Source organism: Apodemus sylvaticus, chromosome 15 (assembly GCF_947179515.1).
Source record: "Apodemus sylvaticus chromosome 15, mApoSyl1.1, whole genome shotgun sequence".
NCBI lineage: Eukaryota > Metazoa > Chordata > Mammalia > Rodentia > Muridae > Apodemus > Apodemus sylvaticus.
The window spans coordinates 2,590,957-2,609,110 of NC_067486.1; the positions used below are offsets into that span (position 1 = coordinate 2,590,957).

The window sequence follows — 18,154 nt, forward strand, 5'->3', positions numbered from 1 at the left end:
AAACAACTTTGTGGACTGAGGGTTTTCGCAGCCACGTGAAACACGATCTGACGTACCATCCTCCCCTTGCTGTGGAACTCCGAGGCAGAAGATGGTGAGCCAACACTCATCTCCACCTGATGCTAAAAGGAACCGTGACTGTGAAGGAAAACATTGAAATGTGTTCAGGGTTGTGAGATGATTGCGCTCGGTTTCAGAAAATAGACAAAATTGGAAAACAACAGTGAAGCTTTTCTTAGAGTCGAACATGATACACAATCACATTTTAAAAATTGTTTCCTAATTACAAAGAAATAAATGTATGAAGAGTTTAGAAGAAATCAAGAGCCCCTTATAATTGACGTTGGCAACCCCAGCACAGGTCTGTCATCTTTTGATGTGTGTCCTTCACATTACCTGCCCCTTCCTTTCCCCTTTTATTCTCTCCTCCTTCTTCTGCAAAGTTGTACTCACATCATAAATATGTATATATGTATGTGTATATATATATATATATATATACATATATACACACACACACATATGTATAGATATGGCTTTTCCATCCTGGTCTTGTCTGTCAACAGCATCCCCCCCTCTAGTTTCCTGTCATGCAAGGGCTTGGTTGTGACATTTGGATGGTGTGGATAGTGTGAGGTGAATGTCTGTGTACATGCAGGCCTGGATGCTTTGGATGGAGTTGGCTGGGGATGTCGGGATGTGGTAGCGAGTGTACCTAAAGAGATCATTGCTGATGCTGATGATAAAATACTGGTTTTGATACAACACCCAAGCCTAATTTGAAAGTGTTTTTGGAAATAGACTCCATTTTGATTTTCTGCAGACATGTTCCCACCAAATATAATATTTACAAATGGGAGAGTTTTCTTGAAAAGCTGCAAAAGTATAGGTATTCCTGTATATCAAAAAAGAGAAGAAAACAAAAGAAAAGAAAAGACAAAAAGATGTTGAGTTTTAGATTTGTTTGCCAACATATTCTAAGGAAGAGCCTTTTCTTCCTAGCTTGGTGATGTTCTAATCTTTAAAAAAAAAATAACTTTGTAGTAATGACAAATTGAAAGTGCTGCTTTTTTCCCTCTGGGACTAAAATCATTGTTTAATGATAGGCTGAGGGATGATTTTATGTTGTGTGTGTATGTATGTGTTCGCATGCGTGTATGCCTGTGCTCAGTTAGAGGTCAGCTGCAGGTGTCAGTCCCTAGGAGCCGCCCACTCTGCTTTCTGAGATCTCTCTTTGGAATGTGAGGCTCTCAGACTAAGCTAGCCTGACTGAGGGATGCTCCCCCCACCGGCTCAGAGCCGGGATTAGAAGCTTGTAGAACCTGCTGTCTGTGCCTGGCTTTTACCTGGGCACCTGGACTGTAGCAGGTACCAGCTCATGAAGCAAGCTCTTGATCTGAGCCGTTTCTCATTCACCTTCCTGGGATGTCCCAACACTGACTCTCTGCTTTGAGCAGAGGATATTGTAGAGGAATGCCCTGAGACACCATTGGTGTTAATGCTGGGGGCTCTCAGAAATGGGAATCACAAGTGCCTTCCCTACAAGCCTGTTTCCCTCAGACTGCCCCTCCTTCATCTGATTGCCCAAATGCCTTTCCTAACCCCGGTTTTCCTCACAAGAGTGGAATGCCTCTGAGGGAAGGACTTCAAGTCCCTGCCCCCACCTTGAGGATATTCTAAAATAATGTTTGAAGAAATAGAATTTGTCAGTACAGGTAATCTTATTCCTATTTTGGGAAATAAGGCTTAAAAGTTTTAAATTTAATTTCAGGTTGTTCTAAGATCTTTGGTGACCCAAGAGAAGCTGTGTTGGTCAAGAGCAGGACAGATGAGTCCCAGAGGAAAAAGATGTGGAAGCCAAGGACCATCAGAGGTAAACAGTAAAGACACGGCGCACATGAGCCGACTCCGCCACTGTGGTTTGCACACAGCCCATCACTGAAAGCTCGGTATACCTGTTGAGCCTTTTTTTTTTTTAAGTGGCTCTGAGAGACTGGGGGCATCTGCATGTGGTAGTTAGGGACAGGGCCTCTAGGAAGTGACAGATCAAATTGGATCATTATGGTGACACCCCCTTGCCTGCATCCTGGAGGCTTTCTAAGGATGAGTTGGGGAACTGCACAAAGAGAAGATATGTTTCCTACTGTATAGACATAGAAAAGGGCCGAGGGTTCCTTGCTAGGAACTATGACAGGTTTAGACTTCCAACGTGGGCTGGAGAGACGGTTCAACAGTTAAGAGCACTGACTGCTCTTCCAAAGGTCCTGAGTTCAAATCCTAGCACACACATGGTGGCTCACAACCATATGTAATGGGATCTGACACCCTCTTCTTGAATGTCTGAAGATAGCTACAGTGTACTTACATATAATAAATAGACTTCCAATGTCCATTACTATGGCCTATAAAACAAACCTCTTTTTTTTTTTCCAAGACAAGGTTTCTCTGTGGAGTCCTGGCTGTCCTGGAACTCACTCTGTAGACCAGGCTGGCCTTGAACTCAGAAATCCACCTGCCTCTGCCTCCCAAGTACTAAGATAACAGGCATGTACCACCATCCCCGGCTGATAAACCTCTTTATTTTTAACAGTCTGCTTCAGGTACTTTATTATAACAATGAAGCATTTTATTATAATAGACCAACCCAAGTTAAGATTCTTTTAAGCAAATGGTACACATGTAAATATTTAGTATTTGTGGTTCCAAACCTCCACAGACACCGCTGGCTACTTTCCCCAAACCACAGGCTCTGTCCCAGTATGGTTCCTTCCCACACCATGGACTTTAGAGCTGTCCCTGTTAATCCTGGAGCCTTCCAAGTCCCTCCTTCATCTACCACCTTATTTCCCTCTGCCCCAGAAGAAGAGCCCAAGGGCCTGGGACTGTGTCCACACCTGCATGCTTTTATAACGCCTTTGTGCCCCTACAAAGTCAGGTATTTCATACTATACGACAGCAGCCTCCTTTCCAGACACCACATAATGAATGAGTCTCCATGGACTAATGGTCTAACAAAGTCAGAAATGACTAAGTGAGATGAAGCCAGCATTTCACAGGTGGGGCACATCCTTGAACTCCCTGGCTTATGAGCACCCCACCCTGCAGGAACGCAATCAGTAGGGAAGGCTAGAAGGGGCTCAGAGATGGAGGTCACAAGTGATTGTGTGTGTGTGTGTGTGTGTGTGTGCGTGTGTGTGTGTGTGTGTGTGTGTGAGAGAGAGAGAGAGAGAGAGAGAGAGAGAGAGAGAGAGAGAGAGAATTCTTGGGGCAAGCTCTCAACAGAGTTGCTTAGGAAGAAATATTGTACTTACAACAGACATAGGACATCTGGCCATGCCCTGATTGAGACTTCTGCTGTTCATGAGCTGTTATTTCCTCAAGTTGTTCAGTGGAATCATGTAAGCCAATTAATGCTGCTATAACAAAATACCAGAGACTGGATGCTTTACACAGCAGAAAGGTATTTTTCTCATAGTTCCCTGGGTTGGAAGTTCAAGATTAAGGTGTGGGGAGACTGGTTCTGGGGGACATCTGTGCTGGTCCTCCTTTGTTTTGGGGGTGTGAGTCTGTCTTCAGATCTTTCCTTGATGAAGGTCAGGGTCTGATCTCTCTCTCTCTCTCTGTGTGTGTGTGTGTGTGTGTGTGTGTGTGTGCGAGAGAGAGAGAGAGAGAGAGAGAGAGAGAGAGAGAGAGAGAGTGCATACATGTGTCTATTTTGAGTACCTGGAGTATATATGTTCTCATATGTGGAACTCACATGTATATGGTGCACATGTATGCACATGCATGTGGAGGAAGCCCGAGGTTGATATCAAGAGTCTTCTTCAGTCCATCTCCAGCATCTTCATCCAGGCAGAGTCTCTCAGGTGAGCACAGCGTCCCCTCACACAGCTGCTCTAGCTAACCAGCCCACCCTGGGTATCCCTTGTCTCTGCCTCTGGAATCCCAGACATTTTCACCAAGCTCACCTGGTATTTACGTGGACTTGGGTGGGGATCTGGCCTCTACTCTGATGCACACTTGTGCAGCAAGCGTTTCAACTGCTGGGCCTGCTCCTTAGCCCTGGCGTTCTTCTTTTTATATGAGCCCTAGATATATAGGACGAGGCAATCATTTCAATTTCATCCTTCGTATAAAGCACTAGTCTCCAGCCACAGACAGAGTCCTGGGGTTCCAACACGTAAACAGGGGAACAGGGGAAATGACACATGTCAGACGCCAGCAGTGGGCATGCTTATTCATATTTGTAAAGACAAGCCATTTCCTCCAGAGACGCCCCCAGGTTTTGATGAATGACAGCACACCGAGATTCTCGCTCCTCTCTGGCTCCTCCCCGCTGTGTGTGAGCTTTCTGTTACTGGGACCAAACAAAAAGGCTGAGAGGTGAACTTCAAAGGAGGGAAGAATCATTCAGCTCATGGATTTAGGGGTTCCAACCCACGTCTGTTGGCCCTATTGCTCTGGGCCTGTGGAAGTCTAGTGCATCATGCGGGAGCTTGTGGTAGAGAAGCTGCTTCTGGTGTGGTTGAGAGAAAACAAGTGAAGAGATGGGGAGGGACCGGGGTTTTACCAAGCCCTTCTTCAGCAGCGTGCTTCCCGAGACCCGTCCCCATCCTCCAAGGCTCCACTACATCCTGCTATGTCTCAGACTTGAGACCCAGTCTTAACTCGGGCTTTATCCCATCATACCTTCTTGTTCCTGGGTAAGCACCATTGCTGGCACTAGAGCCAGCAGCGGAGGCGTGGAGTTAGGCTGGTCTCTCTCGGGGGCTTTCTGTATACCTGCATGAGCTGGATAGGGCGTGGCTCCTTAACTGTGGCCCCAGGGGTCCCCCCGCCTCCCACTCCCCAGTCTTCTCGGGAGGTCCCAGAGAGTCAGGCATCAGCAGATTTTATGAACTGTGTTGGGGATAGAAACCTGCATGCCTGATACTCCCTCACCCAGAATAAGCACCCCTGGGCCAGCTCTGTCAGAGGCTTCCCAGTCTTCCTCGCTGTGGACCACTTTGCCTAAATCATCTTTACTTAATATCTAGTTAGCTTAAAATTGAAAAGATAACAAAAGGCCCTTACAAAAAGTAGCAGATTATAGGTTATCTATTTAATATATGTATTTATGTATGTATATCTATTTGTATATATGTATCCATTATCTCTTATATATTATATAATATATTATTACATATTATATTGTTTTCTTCAGTTAACAACATATTATTCACTCAAAGTCATCTACTTGAAGGTATTTTGCTCATACGTATTCATGTGGTGTATGCACGTGTGTGAATGCACATGTTCATGTGTGTACAAGCATGTGGAAGCTTGAAGTTGATGTTGGGAACCTTCCTCAGCCCATCTCCATTTATCTTTAGAGACAGGGTCTCTTAGCTGAGCCCAGAGCTTTCTGATGTGGCTAGTGTGGTTCGTCAGCTGGTGTGTGTGTGTGTGTGTGTGTGTGTGATCCCATATCTGTCTTCTGAGTACAGGATGATGTACCTGTGGGCTTGTATACCACATTGGCGTTTACCTAGGTCTTAGTCTCTGTCTTAGTCATGGTTTCTATTCCTGTACAAACATCATGACCAAGAAGCAACTTGGGGAGGAAAGGTTTATTCAGCTTACACTTCCACATTGCTGTTCATCACTAAAGGAAGTCAGGACTGGAACTCAAGCAGGTCAGGAAGCAGGAGCTGATGCAGAGGCTGTGGAGGGATGTTTCTTACTGGCTTGCTTCCCCTGGCTTGCTCAGCCTGCTTGCTTATAGAACCCAAGACTACCAGCCCCGGGATGGCACCACCCACAAGGGACCCTCCAACCTTGATCACTAATTGAAAAAAAGCCCCACAGCTGAATCTCATGGAGGCACTTACCAACTGAAGCTCCTTTCTCTGTGATAACTCCAGTTTGTGTCAAGTTGACACAAAACTAGCCAGTACAATTGACCCCTTGTCAACTTGACACACAAACACGTCATTATTAAGCCTCAATCCTTACTTTCTTATTCATCCCCAAGATCTAAATAAATTTAAAAGTCCCACAGTCTTTACATATTAAAAGTTCAATCCCTTTAAAATGTCCAATATCTTTTAGTTTTTGGTTTTTTGGATTTGGTTTTTTTTCCGAGTCGGGGTTTCTCTATATAGCCCTGGCTGTCCTGGAACTCACTCTGTAGATCAGGCTGGCCTTGAACTCAGAAATCCACCTGCCTCTGTCTCCCAGAGTGCTAGGATTACAGGCGTGTGCCACCACCACCCAGCATCCAATACTTTTTAAAATTCAAAGTCTTTCAAAAATTCAAGATCTTTTAACTGTGGGCTCCACTAAAATACTTTCTTCCTTCATGAGGGAAAAATATCAGGGCATAGTCACAGTCAAAAGAAAAACTCAAACTTCAATGGTTCAGTGTCTGGGATCCAACTCACGATCTTCCGGGCTCCTCCAAGGAATTGGGTCACTTCTCCAGCTCTGCCCTTTGTAGCACACACCTTGTCTTTTAGACTCTACATGTCTATACTCTATTGATGCTGCTGTTCTTGGTGGTCATCTCAGGGCACTGGCATCTCCAAAACATTGCTGTCTTCCACTGTAACTAGGCTTCACCAGTAGCCTCTTATAAGCTCTCTTTGTGGTGCCAAGCCTCAACTCCTTTGCATGATCCCTTCAGTCCTGGGCCATCAATTGCGACTGAGGCTGCACCTTCACCAATGACCTTCAATGGCCTTCCATGGCCTCTCACAGTGCCAAACCTCAGCTGTTCTTCATGACCCTTTCATGCCTTCAAAACCAGTACCTCCTGGGTGACTCTGACACAGTAGTACCAAGTCCAGTCACAGCACAATGTACAACCTTGGCTACCTCTGGAATACAGCCTCTGTGCTCTCAGAAAATACTTCACAGAAGATTTAACCTTAGTGATGCTAGTCTCTTCTTAATCACCACTAATTTCTTAGCTCCAGCTAACCAGCATCAATAGTCCCAGTAATGGAAAGTTTTCGCTTTAGTGGTTCTGGTATCTTGTTAATCACAGCTGATTCTTCAGCCCCAACTAACCAAAACCATAGAATCTTCACAATCAAAACATGGCCCTGATAAGAGTCTTTAATCTTCCTCTGAAATTTCACAAGCCAGGCCTCCATCTTCTGCACTGTTCTCAACATTCTCTTCCAAGCTCCTACACAACATCCCACAGAACTCTTAACACCCTAATGGATCTTCTAGCCCAAAGTTTCAAAGTCCTTCCACAGTCCTCCCCAAAATATGGTCAGGTTGTTACAGGAATACCCCACTATGCTGGTACCAATTTGTCTTAGTCAGGGTTTCTATTCCTGCACAAATATCATGACCAAGAATCGAGTTGAGGAGGAAAGGGTTTATTCAGTTTACAGTTCCACACTGCTGTTCATGAGCAAAGGAAGTCAGGACTGGAACTCAAGCAGGTCAGGAAGCAGGAGCTGATGCAGAGGCCATGGAGGGATGTTTCTTACTGGCTTGCTTCCCCTGGCTTGCTCAGCTTGCTTTCTTATACAACCCAAGACTACCAGCCCAGAGATGGCCCCACTCAAAAGGGGCCCTCCCCCTTGATCACTAATTGAGAAAATGCTCCACAGCTGGATCTCATGGAGGCACTTCTCCAACTGAAGCTCTTTTCTCTTTCATAACTCCAGCCTGTGTCAAGTTGACACACAAAACCAGCCAGTACAGTCTCTAAGCTCCATTCTGCATGTCTGGGAGGTGAGAACTCTAACCATTGAGCCATCTCCCCAGCCTGATTTTTCCTTTTTTTTTTTTTTTTTTTTAATGTCACTGGTATATGCTGCCCCTTCTCTCCAATAAATGCTGTCTGTGTGCCTTGTATCCTGAGGGGTTTCGCAGGCTTAACCGTCTTTCCACACCCAATAACTTGCAAGGGTACACAGAGAAAGTTCAATTCAGATACTGGCTAATTGGAGTAGATTCCAGCCAAGTCTCCCATCTATGCTGGCAGGAAGTGCCAAAGGCTGTTTGCTCTGTTTATTTCCAGACAGTGAACACCCAGTTTCCGTCAATGGAACTCAATTATTTGATACCCTGACATGAACTGAGTGACATTCTGACAGCTCAGTTTGCTGCCACCAACTCCCTGGAGTTAGCATCCATCACCACAGCGTTCAGGGCTCAGTTCCTGCAGGTGTCCTCATTTCAGATGAGACTCCAGGTGACGCACACTTGGTCCCAACTGGATTACAGCATCCTGAGGTAACCATGACTTCACTTTTGGTTTCAATACCATATTAGATGACTTCCAGAACTCAAGGATGTGAGGAATCACTACAGTTAGTCACGGAGGACACCCATGGTAAGCTGCAGATGAGATGCAAGGGTGAGCTCCAAAAACATTCAGCATGGTGTAGAGTACACCAGAGCCTCAGTATGTTCCCCAGCCACATCTGTTGTCTAACAGTTGGCTCCAAGACTGATACATTCTATCTGAAAGGAGGTTTACCTTTCTTTAAATAGGAATGTAAACAACTCAAAAATACCTTCAGGAAGTTCCTGAAACAGACCAGATTCACTAGTCACATCCCTGGGGGAGTGATCAATAAAAGATGAGAGTTCCTCTCAGACAAGCCAACCTGTAAAGAAGAGGCAGCTCTCCAGATCAGACCAGCTGCTCACAAGAAGCAGAAACCAGCTGAGCTGCCTGGAGAGGTTTAGACCTAGTTGTGTCGACTTACCATGCTCTCTAGTCTGTTGAGGTGCCTGCAGGTTGTACAGTATGTTCCTGGTTCCTAGCTTTGGTGACCCGCCATGCATGCTGGGATAGGCCTTGGTGGCACAGCTGTCTTTGAGTCATTTCTGCTCCTATAAGCAACCCCTCACCCATATTCCCATAAGCAGCGTATGGCGGCTCGGATACGAATGGCCCCTGTAGGTTCATATATTTTAATTCTTCGTCACCAGGAGTGGTACTGTTTATGACCTTCTTGGAGGCCTGAGTCACTGAGGGTGGGCTTTGGGTTTCCCAAAGCCTGTGACAAGATGCTCCATGTCTCTTTCTGTTGCTTGTGAATCAGGATGTAGTGCCCTCAGTTACTTCTTCAGCAACACACCTGCCTGCCACCATGCTGCCCACCATGATGATAATGGGCTAAGCCATTGACATTGTAAGCACACCCCCAGTTAAAGCTCTCCTCTATAAGAGTTGCCATGGTCATGGTGTCTGTCTCTTTCCAGCAATAGAATACCATACAGAGGTGGATGCTCTCAGCCAACCACTGGACTGAGCACAGGGTCCCCAGTGAAGGAGCTAGAGAAAGGACTAAGGAGCAGAAGGGGTTTGCAGCCCCGCAGAAGGAACAACAATATGAACCAACCAGACCCCCAGAGCTCCCAAGGACTTAACCACCAACCAAAGAGTACACATGGAGGGACCCATGGCTCCAGCCGCATATGTAGCAGAGGATGGCCTTGTCAGGTGTCAATGGGAGGAGAGGCCCTTGGTCCTGTGAAGGCGCGATACCCCAGTGTAGGGGAATTCCGGGACAGGGAATCGGGAGTGGATTGGGTTGGTGAGCAGGGGGAAGGGGGATGAGATGGGGGTTTTGGGAAGGGATCTCAGGAAAGGGGATGGCATTTGAAATGTAAATAAGGAAAATATCTAATAAAAATTTATATAAATAAAACAAAACCATGATGAAGGGGGCTAAATGACTTTGTGGTCCTTAGCCTGGGGTTTAGCACTGAGTGTTTGAAATAATAGCCATGCCTTTAAGAACTCAACAGCAGACGAGTGCTAGTGCACAGCTGTCATCCCAGCACTTGGGAGGAGGAGGCAGAATGGTCAAGAGTTCAAGGCCAGTCTCTGGTACATATGACCCTGCCACAAAAACAAAATGAAATGAAATTAATAATGAAATGCAAAGAGATGTCTAGGATGTGTTAATTTTTGCTTCAACTTCTAAAGTCCACTCTTTATTAACAACAGGAAATGTCCTGCATTTTGTTTAATTTCACCATTTAAACACTTATCACTATTGATCGTGGAATATAGGATATGTGAATTGCATAGTGTACTGGCTAGTTTTGTGTGTCAACTTGACACAGGCTGGAGTTATCACAGAGAAAGGAGCTTCAGTTGGGGAAGTGCCTCCATGAGATCCAGCTGTGGGGCGTTTTCTCAATTAGTGATCAAGTGGAGAGGGCCTCTTGTGGTGGTACCACCTTTGGGCTGGTGTTCTTGGGTTCTGTAAGAGAGCAGGCTGAGCAAGCCAGGGGAAGCAAGCCAGTAAGAAACATCCCTCCATGGCCTCTGCATCAGCTCCTGCTTCCTGACTTGCTTGATTTCCAGTCCTGACTTCCTTTAGTGATGAACAGCAATGCAGAAGTGTAAGCTGAATAAACCCTTTCCTCCCCAACTTGCTTCTTGGTCATGATGTTTGTGCAGGACTAGAAACCCTGACTAAGACACATATGATGTCAGCCATCTGTCTAAAAACGTACATTTATGGTTAGGAGACATAATCATACCCAGTTGTTAGTTCTGATGTGATATTGAAGTACACCTGTGTGAAGTTTAGTGGTCAAGGTCAGGGCACCAACATGTCTGTCAGGTCAAGCGTCTGTCTGGGCATCACGTATCTCTTCCAGTTATTGGGAAATGTCCACTTCAGCGTTGTCCTTTATCATTGGGGTATAGACCTCACAAGTTACTGCTCTTCCTTGGAGATGCAGGCCCTTACAAGATAAGTGCTGGGCAGTTTCTTCTGGGCTGAGTTTTCTGTTGTGGCTGAAAGTGACCGCCATTACCAGTGGACAGGAACAAACCCCATTCACCTGAGGATGCTCTGTGGCAGCCGCACCCAGTGCAGCCAAGCATCTCTAAAGACATTGTATTCTGTGCTGCTTTACTGGGGAACAAAAGCCAGAAAGGTGATTGTTTAGAGTCCTGTTTCCCTTTCTGTCTTGTAGCTGTCCCGGGTTCTGCATGGCTGCTGAGTGAGCTAGCCTGCTGAAGGTCATGATCCAGACTGTTCCTGACCCAGCAGCTCGTATTAAGGTAAGCTCCATTCTGCTGGGCGGTAGCTCCAGCTTCCTCTACAGTGTCACTGTCAAGGCGGCTGTGCTTGTGTCCGATAAGCGAAGTCAAGGACAGACTCCAGCTTACTGGGAGCTAAGGAGATGGCTTCCATGGTTTTAAATACTAGAAAAAAAGTTTTAAAAAGACTGTTTCATGACACACATAAGTTGCGTGAAATTTTTAGAGTCAAAAGATATAGTTTTGAAGTTTATTTATTATCGTGGTGTGTGTCTGAGTGCAGGTTTGTGCCTGCTGCAGTTTTCTTTCGGAGGTCAGAAGATGACCTCATTTATCTGGTACTTGTTGCTGCACCTGGTGGTGGAGTTGAATAGTTGCAGCAAGGGTGTGTGTGGCCCCAAACAGAAAAGCTTCACCCTCCGTGCCCTTATGGGAAAACAGTGGCTGGCTCTGTTTTAAGTCCAGCTGTGTGGGATCATGTAGGAACTGTTGGATTTTAGTGTTCAAATGTGAGTTCATCTCAGCATGCTAATCCTCCAGGAGCTTTGCACCCCAAACCTGACAGCTGCGCCCTTACATTCCTGCCGGAGGCTCTGGGAGTGAGGGAGGGCAGCAGTATGGGGAGCCTGCGTGTCTGTTATTCTCATGTGCACAGTCGTTCTGGCTCTCCCAGGAGGGTGGTGTAATGATGACTTTAGTACATTCAACACAAAGGTTAGCTACAGAAAAAGATGGGGGGTGTGGGCTCTACCTTATTCCTGTAGGCTGTCTGCACTTGGAGCAGTTTAGCTTTTTTTTTATTTGTGTTTTTATTTAGAATTACCAAGGATTCCTAGATATCACTGAGACTCCAGGGAGCACACCCAGTGGTCAGCTGGGCAGCAGGTGCCTTCATCAGCTGAGCCATCTCTCTCGTCCCAATAACAGAGTTTTGTTTTGTTTTTAAAATAAATTTCCACTCAAATTGTTCTCGTTTTGGAGAGGCGATTTGGTGAGGTGAAGTTGCACTTGTGAAGTCACACGTGCTCAGGGCTGTTGCTGCCTATGAGGCAGAAAGTCTCACCAAGGACTGGGTTTCTTAGGAACCTGCTCATGTTCCATCAGTTGCAAGTTGAATCCTTTCTCCTGGACTTCTGTTGGATGCGGATGCTGTCCCAGACAGCATGATGGAGGAGCAGGCTTTGTTCCACGCTTCCCCTAAAAAAACCAACCAAACAAACAAACGGGGGGGGGGGGGGGGGGCTTCTGCCTCTGAGGGAGGAAGTTTCTGTGAAGGGCTGGTGCCTAGCTCACTCACGTGTTCCCGGGTGTGGAGGATGCCTTCCTTTCCACTGAAATGCCTTTTGCCATCTGAGGTCTTCTCCACAGCAGTGGCGTACCACTGTGGGTGCACATGAAGCACACCCTGGGGACCATGTACCCCATGTGTGTGTGTGGCCACAGGATGCCACTGGGGAAAAGGATCGTAGTCCTCATCTTAGGTTCATTTTCTATCTTTTTGTTGTTGTTTTTTTGTTGTTTTATTTTATTTTATTTTATTTTTTAAAGGGATGTAAAAACGCTTTATAATAAAATTAAAGATTTACATGGAAAATATTTCAGATAAACAATTTTCATGGAAAATTAAGGAGTAAAGTGGTAGACATTAGAACATTGCTAAATTAATTGAAATATGGGATAAAAACATTTTATGATAGAATTGAAGATTTATATGGAAAATATTTCTGATAAAATTGTAGAAAAATGTAGAAAAACATGTTAGAATTGAAGATTATCATGGAGAATTTTATATAGATATAATAATGGAAGGTATGAAAGTATTCCTAAGTTGATTAAAAGTGGAATTATAAACATATTCTGATAAACTTGAAGATTTACATGGAAAATATTTCTGATAAAATTGTAGAAATATATAGAAAACATTAAAATTAAAGATTATCATGGAAATTATATAGATAAAATGATAGGCATAAAGATAATTCTAAGTTGATTGATGATGGAATTATAAACATTTTCATACAGCATTGAAGATTTACATGGAAAATATTTCTGGTAAAATTCAAGAAATAAATAGACAAACACATTAAAATTGACTATTTCTGGGAAAATTTTACATAAAAGTGGTTGATATAAAAACTCTTTCTAACATTTGTGATAAAATCAAAGATTTACATTGAAAACATTTCTGATAAAATAGAGGAAGTATATAGAAAGACATATTAAAATTGAAGATTTCATGAAAAATAATGCAGATAAAATGGTAGACATAAGAAAAAATACTAAATTAATTAAAAGGCGAATTACAAACATTTTCTGATAAAATTGAAGCTTTACATGAGAAATATTTCATTAGTCTATGTCTTTTTATTGGGGAGTTGAGTCCATTGTTGTTAAGAGGTATTAAGGAATAGTGATTATTGCTTCCTGTTATTTTTGATGTTATTTTTATGTCTGTGTGGGTATCTTCTTTTGGGTTTGTTGGAAGAAGGTTACTTTCTTGCTTTTTCTGGGTTGTATTTCCCTTCTTGTGTTGGCATTTTCAATCAATTATCCTTTGTAGGGCTGGATTTGTGGACAGATATTGTGTAAATTTGGTTTTATCATGAAATATCTTGTTTTTTCCATCTATGATGATTAAGAGTTTTGCTGGATATAGTAGCCTGGGCTGGCATTTGTGTTCTCTTAGGGTCTGTATGAGGTCTGCCCAGGATCTTCTAGCTTTCATCGTCTCTGGTGAGAAGTCTGGTATAATTCTGATAGGTCTGCCTTTATAAGGTCTGCCTTTTTCCTTTACTGCTTTCAATATTCTTTCTTTGTTTAGTGAATTTGGTGTTTTGATTATTATGTGCTGGGAGGATTTTCTGGTCTGGTCTAGTCTGTTTGGAGTTATGAAGGCTTCTTGTATGTTCATGGGCATCTCTTTCTCTAGGTTAGGGACATTTTCTTCTACAATTTTGTTGAAGATATTTACTGGGCCTTTAAGATGTAAATCCTCGCTCTCGTCTATACCTATAATCCTTAGGTTTGGTCTTCTCATTGTGTCCTGGAGTTCCTGGATGTTTTGAGTTACCAGCTTTATGCATTTTGCATTTTCTTTGACTGTTGAGTCAATGTTTTCTATGGTGTCTTTAGCACCTGAGGTTCTTTCTTCTGTCTCTTGTATTCTGTTGTTGATGCTTGCATCTATGACTCCTGAATTCTTTCCAAGGTTTTGTATCTCCAGAGATGTCTCACTTTGTGATTTCTTCATTGTTTCTGCTTCCACTTTTACATCCTAGATGGTTTTGTTCAGTAAGCCCATGTCTTTGCTCCTCTAAGCTCAAAAGTGAAAGCAAAGTACTGCTGGGAGATCTCTCTCTGCTGGTGGGCTATGCACAGAAGACTGTGAAGTTTCCCAGCTCCCTGGTGAAAATGGCAGTGGGCGGGAAGACTGTTGTCCCAGATGCTCCACTGATCTTGGGCCCTGTGTGCTCCTAGCTGGGTCCCCTCCAGAGAGAAGGTGGAGATCTTACCTCTGTGCTCGAAAGTGAAAGCTGGGAGATCACTCCCTCCTCGTGGGCTATGCACAGAAGGCTATGGAGTCTCCCGGCTCCCTGGTGCCTTCATTTTGTATCTTATGGAAATTACTTTTGGTCAGGACAATTGTCTTTTGCCACTTTCTGTGTTTGGTAGGTTGGGAATAATGAGGAAGACAAGAATGCTTGGAATGTCAGGATAGAGCTCAGCATCTGAGCTCACTAGGTTCAGAGCAGGCAGCTCTGCCCACTTTATTTCAGACATTTTGCATGTAGCACATTGGAAGGACACACTGGCATCTCTTGGTGAAACTGAGGTGTGTCTCCTACTTGTCATTCAGCAGGGCACCCCACATACAGGGGCCCAGGAATAGCAACACAAACCATGCAGACTCCAGTCTCAGTCAGGTATCAATGGTTTGTTAAAGCTCACACTCTGAGACTGAGTAATCAGGGACAGTGCAACCCAGGGCAGCCCTCAGAACCAGTTTTTATATAGGAAAAACAAGGAACAGATGTATTTGTTACATTTGCAACATTTACAACATTTGCAACATATAGGTGAACTAGACAAAACAGAACTGTCTGATGTCTAGTAGGTTGGGTCTGGGGGGCAAAGAGGCTAGGGGGTCTCCAAAGTCCAGAGGTTCCATGTCAAAGTACATGTTGTTGTTGTTTTGGTCAGTGCAAGGAACAATAGGTTAAGTTAAGGTCATGAGCTACGAAATGAAGGCTGAAGGAATATGGAAGAGCTGTTGTCAAGTTTTAATATTTAACATACTCACTGTGCTACATGACACTGTGACAGAAGACTATAGAAACCATGGAATAGATAAATATGGAATATTATATAGCAATATCTATGACCTATTATATAGTAGAGAAGATAAAGTATAAATATCTACCTTAGACATATATCAGCATGGACAATTTCTGAGTTTTGAATAAAAAAGTCAGTGAGAATATTCCACATTTAAATATCTAAAAATCCTCTAAAGCAGTTTTCAACCTTCCTAATACTGGGATCCTTCACTACAGTTCCTCATGTTGTGGTGACACCAACCATAAAAGTCATTTCATAGCTACATTGTAACTAATTTTGCTACTGTTATGAATCATAATGTAAACATCTGTGTTTCCCCATGGTCTTAGGTGATCCACAGGTTGAGAACTTCTCTAAAACATCAGGACCTTGTTGTCTGGTGTTCACAGGTAGTGGGGAAGGGGGTGAGGAAATGAACAGGGAATTGTGGATAGAGTTACCTTGTGAGGAAGGGATGAGCCCGTAGGAAGGTGAGGGGGTGGGTGTTAGGACTTGGTATTGTCTGGGACTGGTGAGGGGGGATGCTTGCCTCTCTGACTGCCGAGATGGGTTATATACCCTGTGGTTTTCGTGCAGTATATACAATGAAGAACCACAGATACCAAAAGGGGATGAGAATGTAACTCAGGTGAAGATGTGTTGGGAGAAGGCACATTCTGATTATTAAAAGAGGTGTGTGCATGCACGTGTGTGTGTGTGTGTGTGTGTGTGTGTGTATGAGTATGTGTGTGTCTGTGTGTGTATGAGTATGTGTGAGTATGTGTGTGTGAATGTGTATGTATAAATGTGTGTGAGGGTATGTGTGAACCTGTGAGTATATGAGTGTAAGTGTCTATGTGTGTATGTGTGTGTTATATGAGTATGTGTGAGTATATGTGAGTATGTGTGTGTGTGTGCAAGTGTATGTATGAGTGTGTGTGAATCTGTGTGTGTGAGTGTAAGTGTATATGTGTGTATGTGTGTGTGAGCATATGTGTGTATGTGAGTATGTGTGGATGGATCTGTATGTATGAGTATGTGTGAACCTGTGTGTGTGTGAGTGTAAGTGTATGTGTGTGTATGTGTATGAATCTGTGTGTATGAATTTGTATGTGAGTGTATGTGTCATATGAATCTGTGTGTGAATCTATAAGTGTATAACTATGTATGTAAATCTTTGTGTATGAGTGTGTGCATGAGTGTATGTGTGTGTGTATGGATCTCTGTGTGAATCTATGTGTGTTTGCACATATTTGTGTGTGTGCATATGTATATGTGTGTATGTGAATCTGTGTGTTTGCACATATCTCTCAGTATCTGTGCATGCTCCATGTTGGAATGTTGACTGCCATTATCCCATGTAGACAGATATAAGCTCAGGAGTCAGTGTGACTCCCAGGTGACCCCATTTCACCCATATCCTTCCCAACCCCTCACTCTTTCCACCATCTCTCCCATGATGTTTTCCTTGACATGGGTGTGGCATAGGTGCCATCGCTATTGAATATTCCACAGATACTTCTCTCTGCACTTTGACCAGTCATGAGTCTTTGTATTAACAGTGTCCATGCACACAGACACTTGTCTATTGACAGTTTATAGTGGCAATGCTCCCCTTCAGTCTTGCCTTTTTATGCAGGAACTTCGCGTATGCATACTGGCTGCAGTTTGATGCTGTTACTGTCCCGGCATTTCCAGAGCCCCTTTCCCTCTTAACCACTCTCCCTTCTTACACTACACTGGTTTTTTCTCCTCCACTTCTTTTCAGATTTGTTGTTGTTGTTGTTGTTGTTTTGTTGTTGTTGTTGTTGTTTTTTTTCATTTCAAGACAGCTTCTCCTTGTAGCCCTGGCTGTCCTGGAACTCACTCTGTAGACCAGGCTGACCTTGAACTCTGAGCTCTGCCTGCCTCTGCCTCCCTGAGTGCTGGGATCAAAGGTGTGAGCCACCACTGCCTGGCTTTTCTTTTCAGTTTTTTATGAGACAAATGTTCTTATTTGCTTATGCTAATGCTGTCTAATAGAAATAAAAGCATGCGTATTTTATCTTAAGAGCTACCAGCTGATGAACATTCACAGACAAACAAGAGCTGAGGCGCATAGCGGACCCAGGCTTTCAGCTTTTGGGTTGTGTGGGTTTTGCGGAGCAAACCACGAACGTAGCAGCAGTTTTTGCTGCTTTTCCTGCTGCACCGACCATCCACAGATTTGGTGATTAGCACAGGAAACTAGCCAGACTTGTGAGAAAAGGTTATGCTTGGAAGTGGCTGTTGTTTCTATCCCGCTGTCTTCCTCCCTGCCTACCAGGAGCTCCTGCCCGTGCCAAGGCTCTGTCTTCTCTGGGTTCTTTGATGTCCTGTTTGTCCCAAGTCTCACTGGGAAGGAGCAGTGTTTACCACACAGAGATTGGTCTATGTGCCTGGCTTAGCTAAATCACAGAAAGCTCGTGTTTAGTAATTTTAAAATCTTGATCTGTGCTTTGCCTATTGTAGGTAACCTGATACATAAGCATTGATTGAACTAAGGATGTCACAGTCACAATGAAGACATCTTGTTGGGCTCTGCAGCAGAATCCAGGACTCACTATGCAGCGATACTCCCCTCCTTTCTAAAATATAAGTTGGCCACACAACCACTATGTGGCAGAATAGCGTGTTCTTAAACCAGATGGACAACCTTTCTTAGGATTCTCAGAGTCAATTTGTGTAATACCAGTGCAGGAACCTTTACCTGTAATGATCAATATGTGGTGATTTACCAAGGAAAGTGTGCTGAATACAGGCATCGTTGAGGTACACGAGAGACAATGATGTTCTTACTGTTCT

General features: G+C 43.9%; 1 protein-coding gene across 2 annotated transcripts in view; it reads left to right on the top strand.

Annotated features, from left to right (window-relative positions):
* The window catches only part of Erg (ETS transcription factor ERG), a 223,881-nt gene that overhangs the window by 54,119 nt on the left and 151,608 nt on the right, over window positions 1-18,154 (top strand). For both annotated transcript variants that reach the window (XM_052158552.1, XM_052158553.1), the window contains exons 2-3: window positions 1,772-1,873; window positions 10,948-11,035. In XM_052158552.1, coding sequence (XP_052014512.1) covers window positions 10,997-11,035 — 39 coding nt within the window. In that variant the 5' untranslated portion in view covers window positions 1,772-1,873; window positions 10,948-10,996. The remainder of the gene's footprint in view (window positions 1-1,771; window positions 1,874-10,947; window positions 11,036-18,154) is intronic.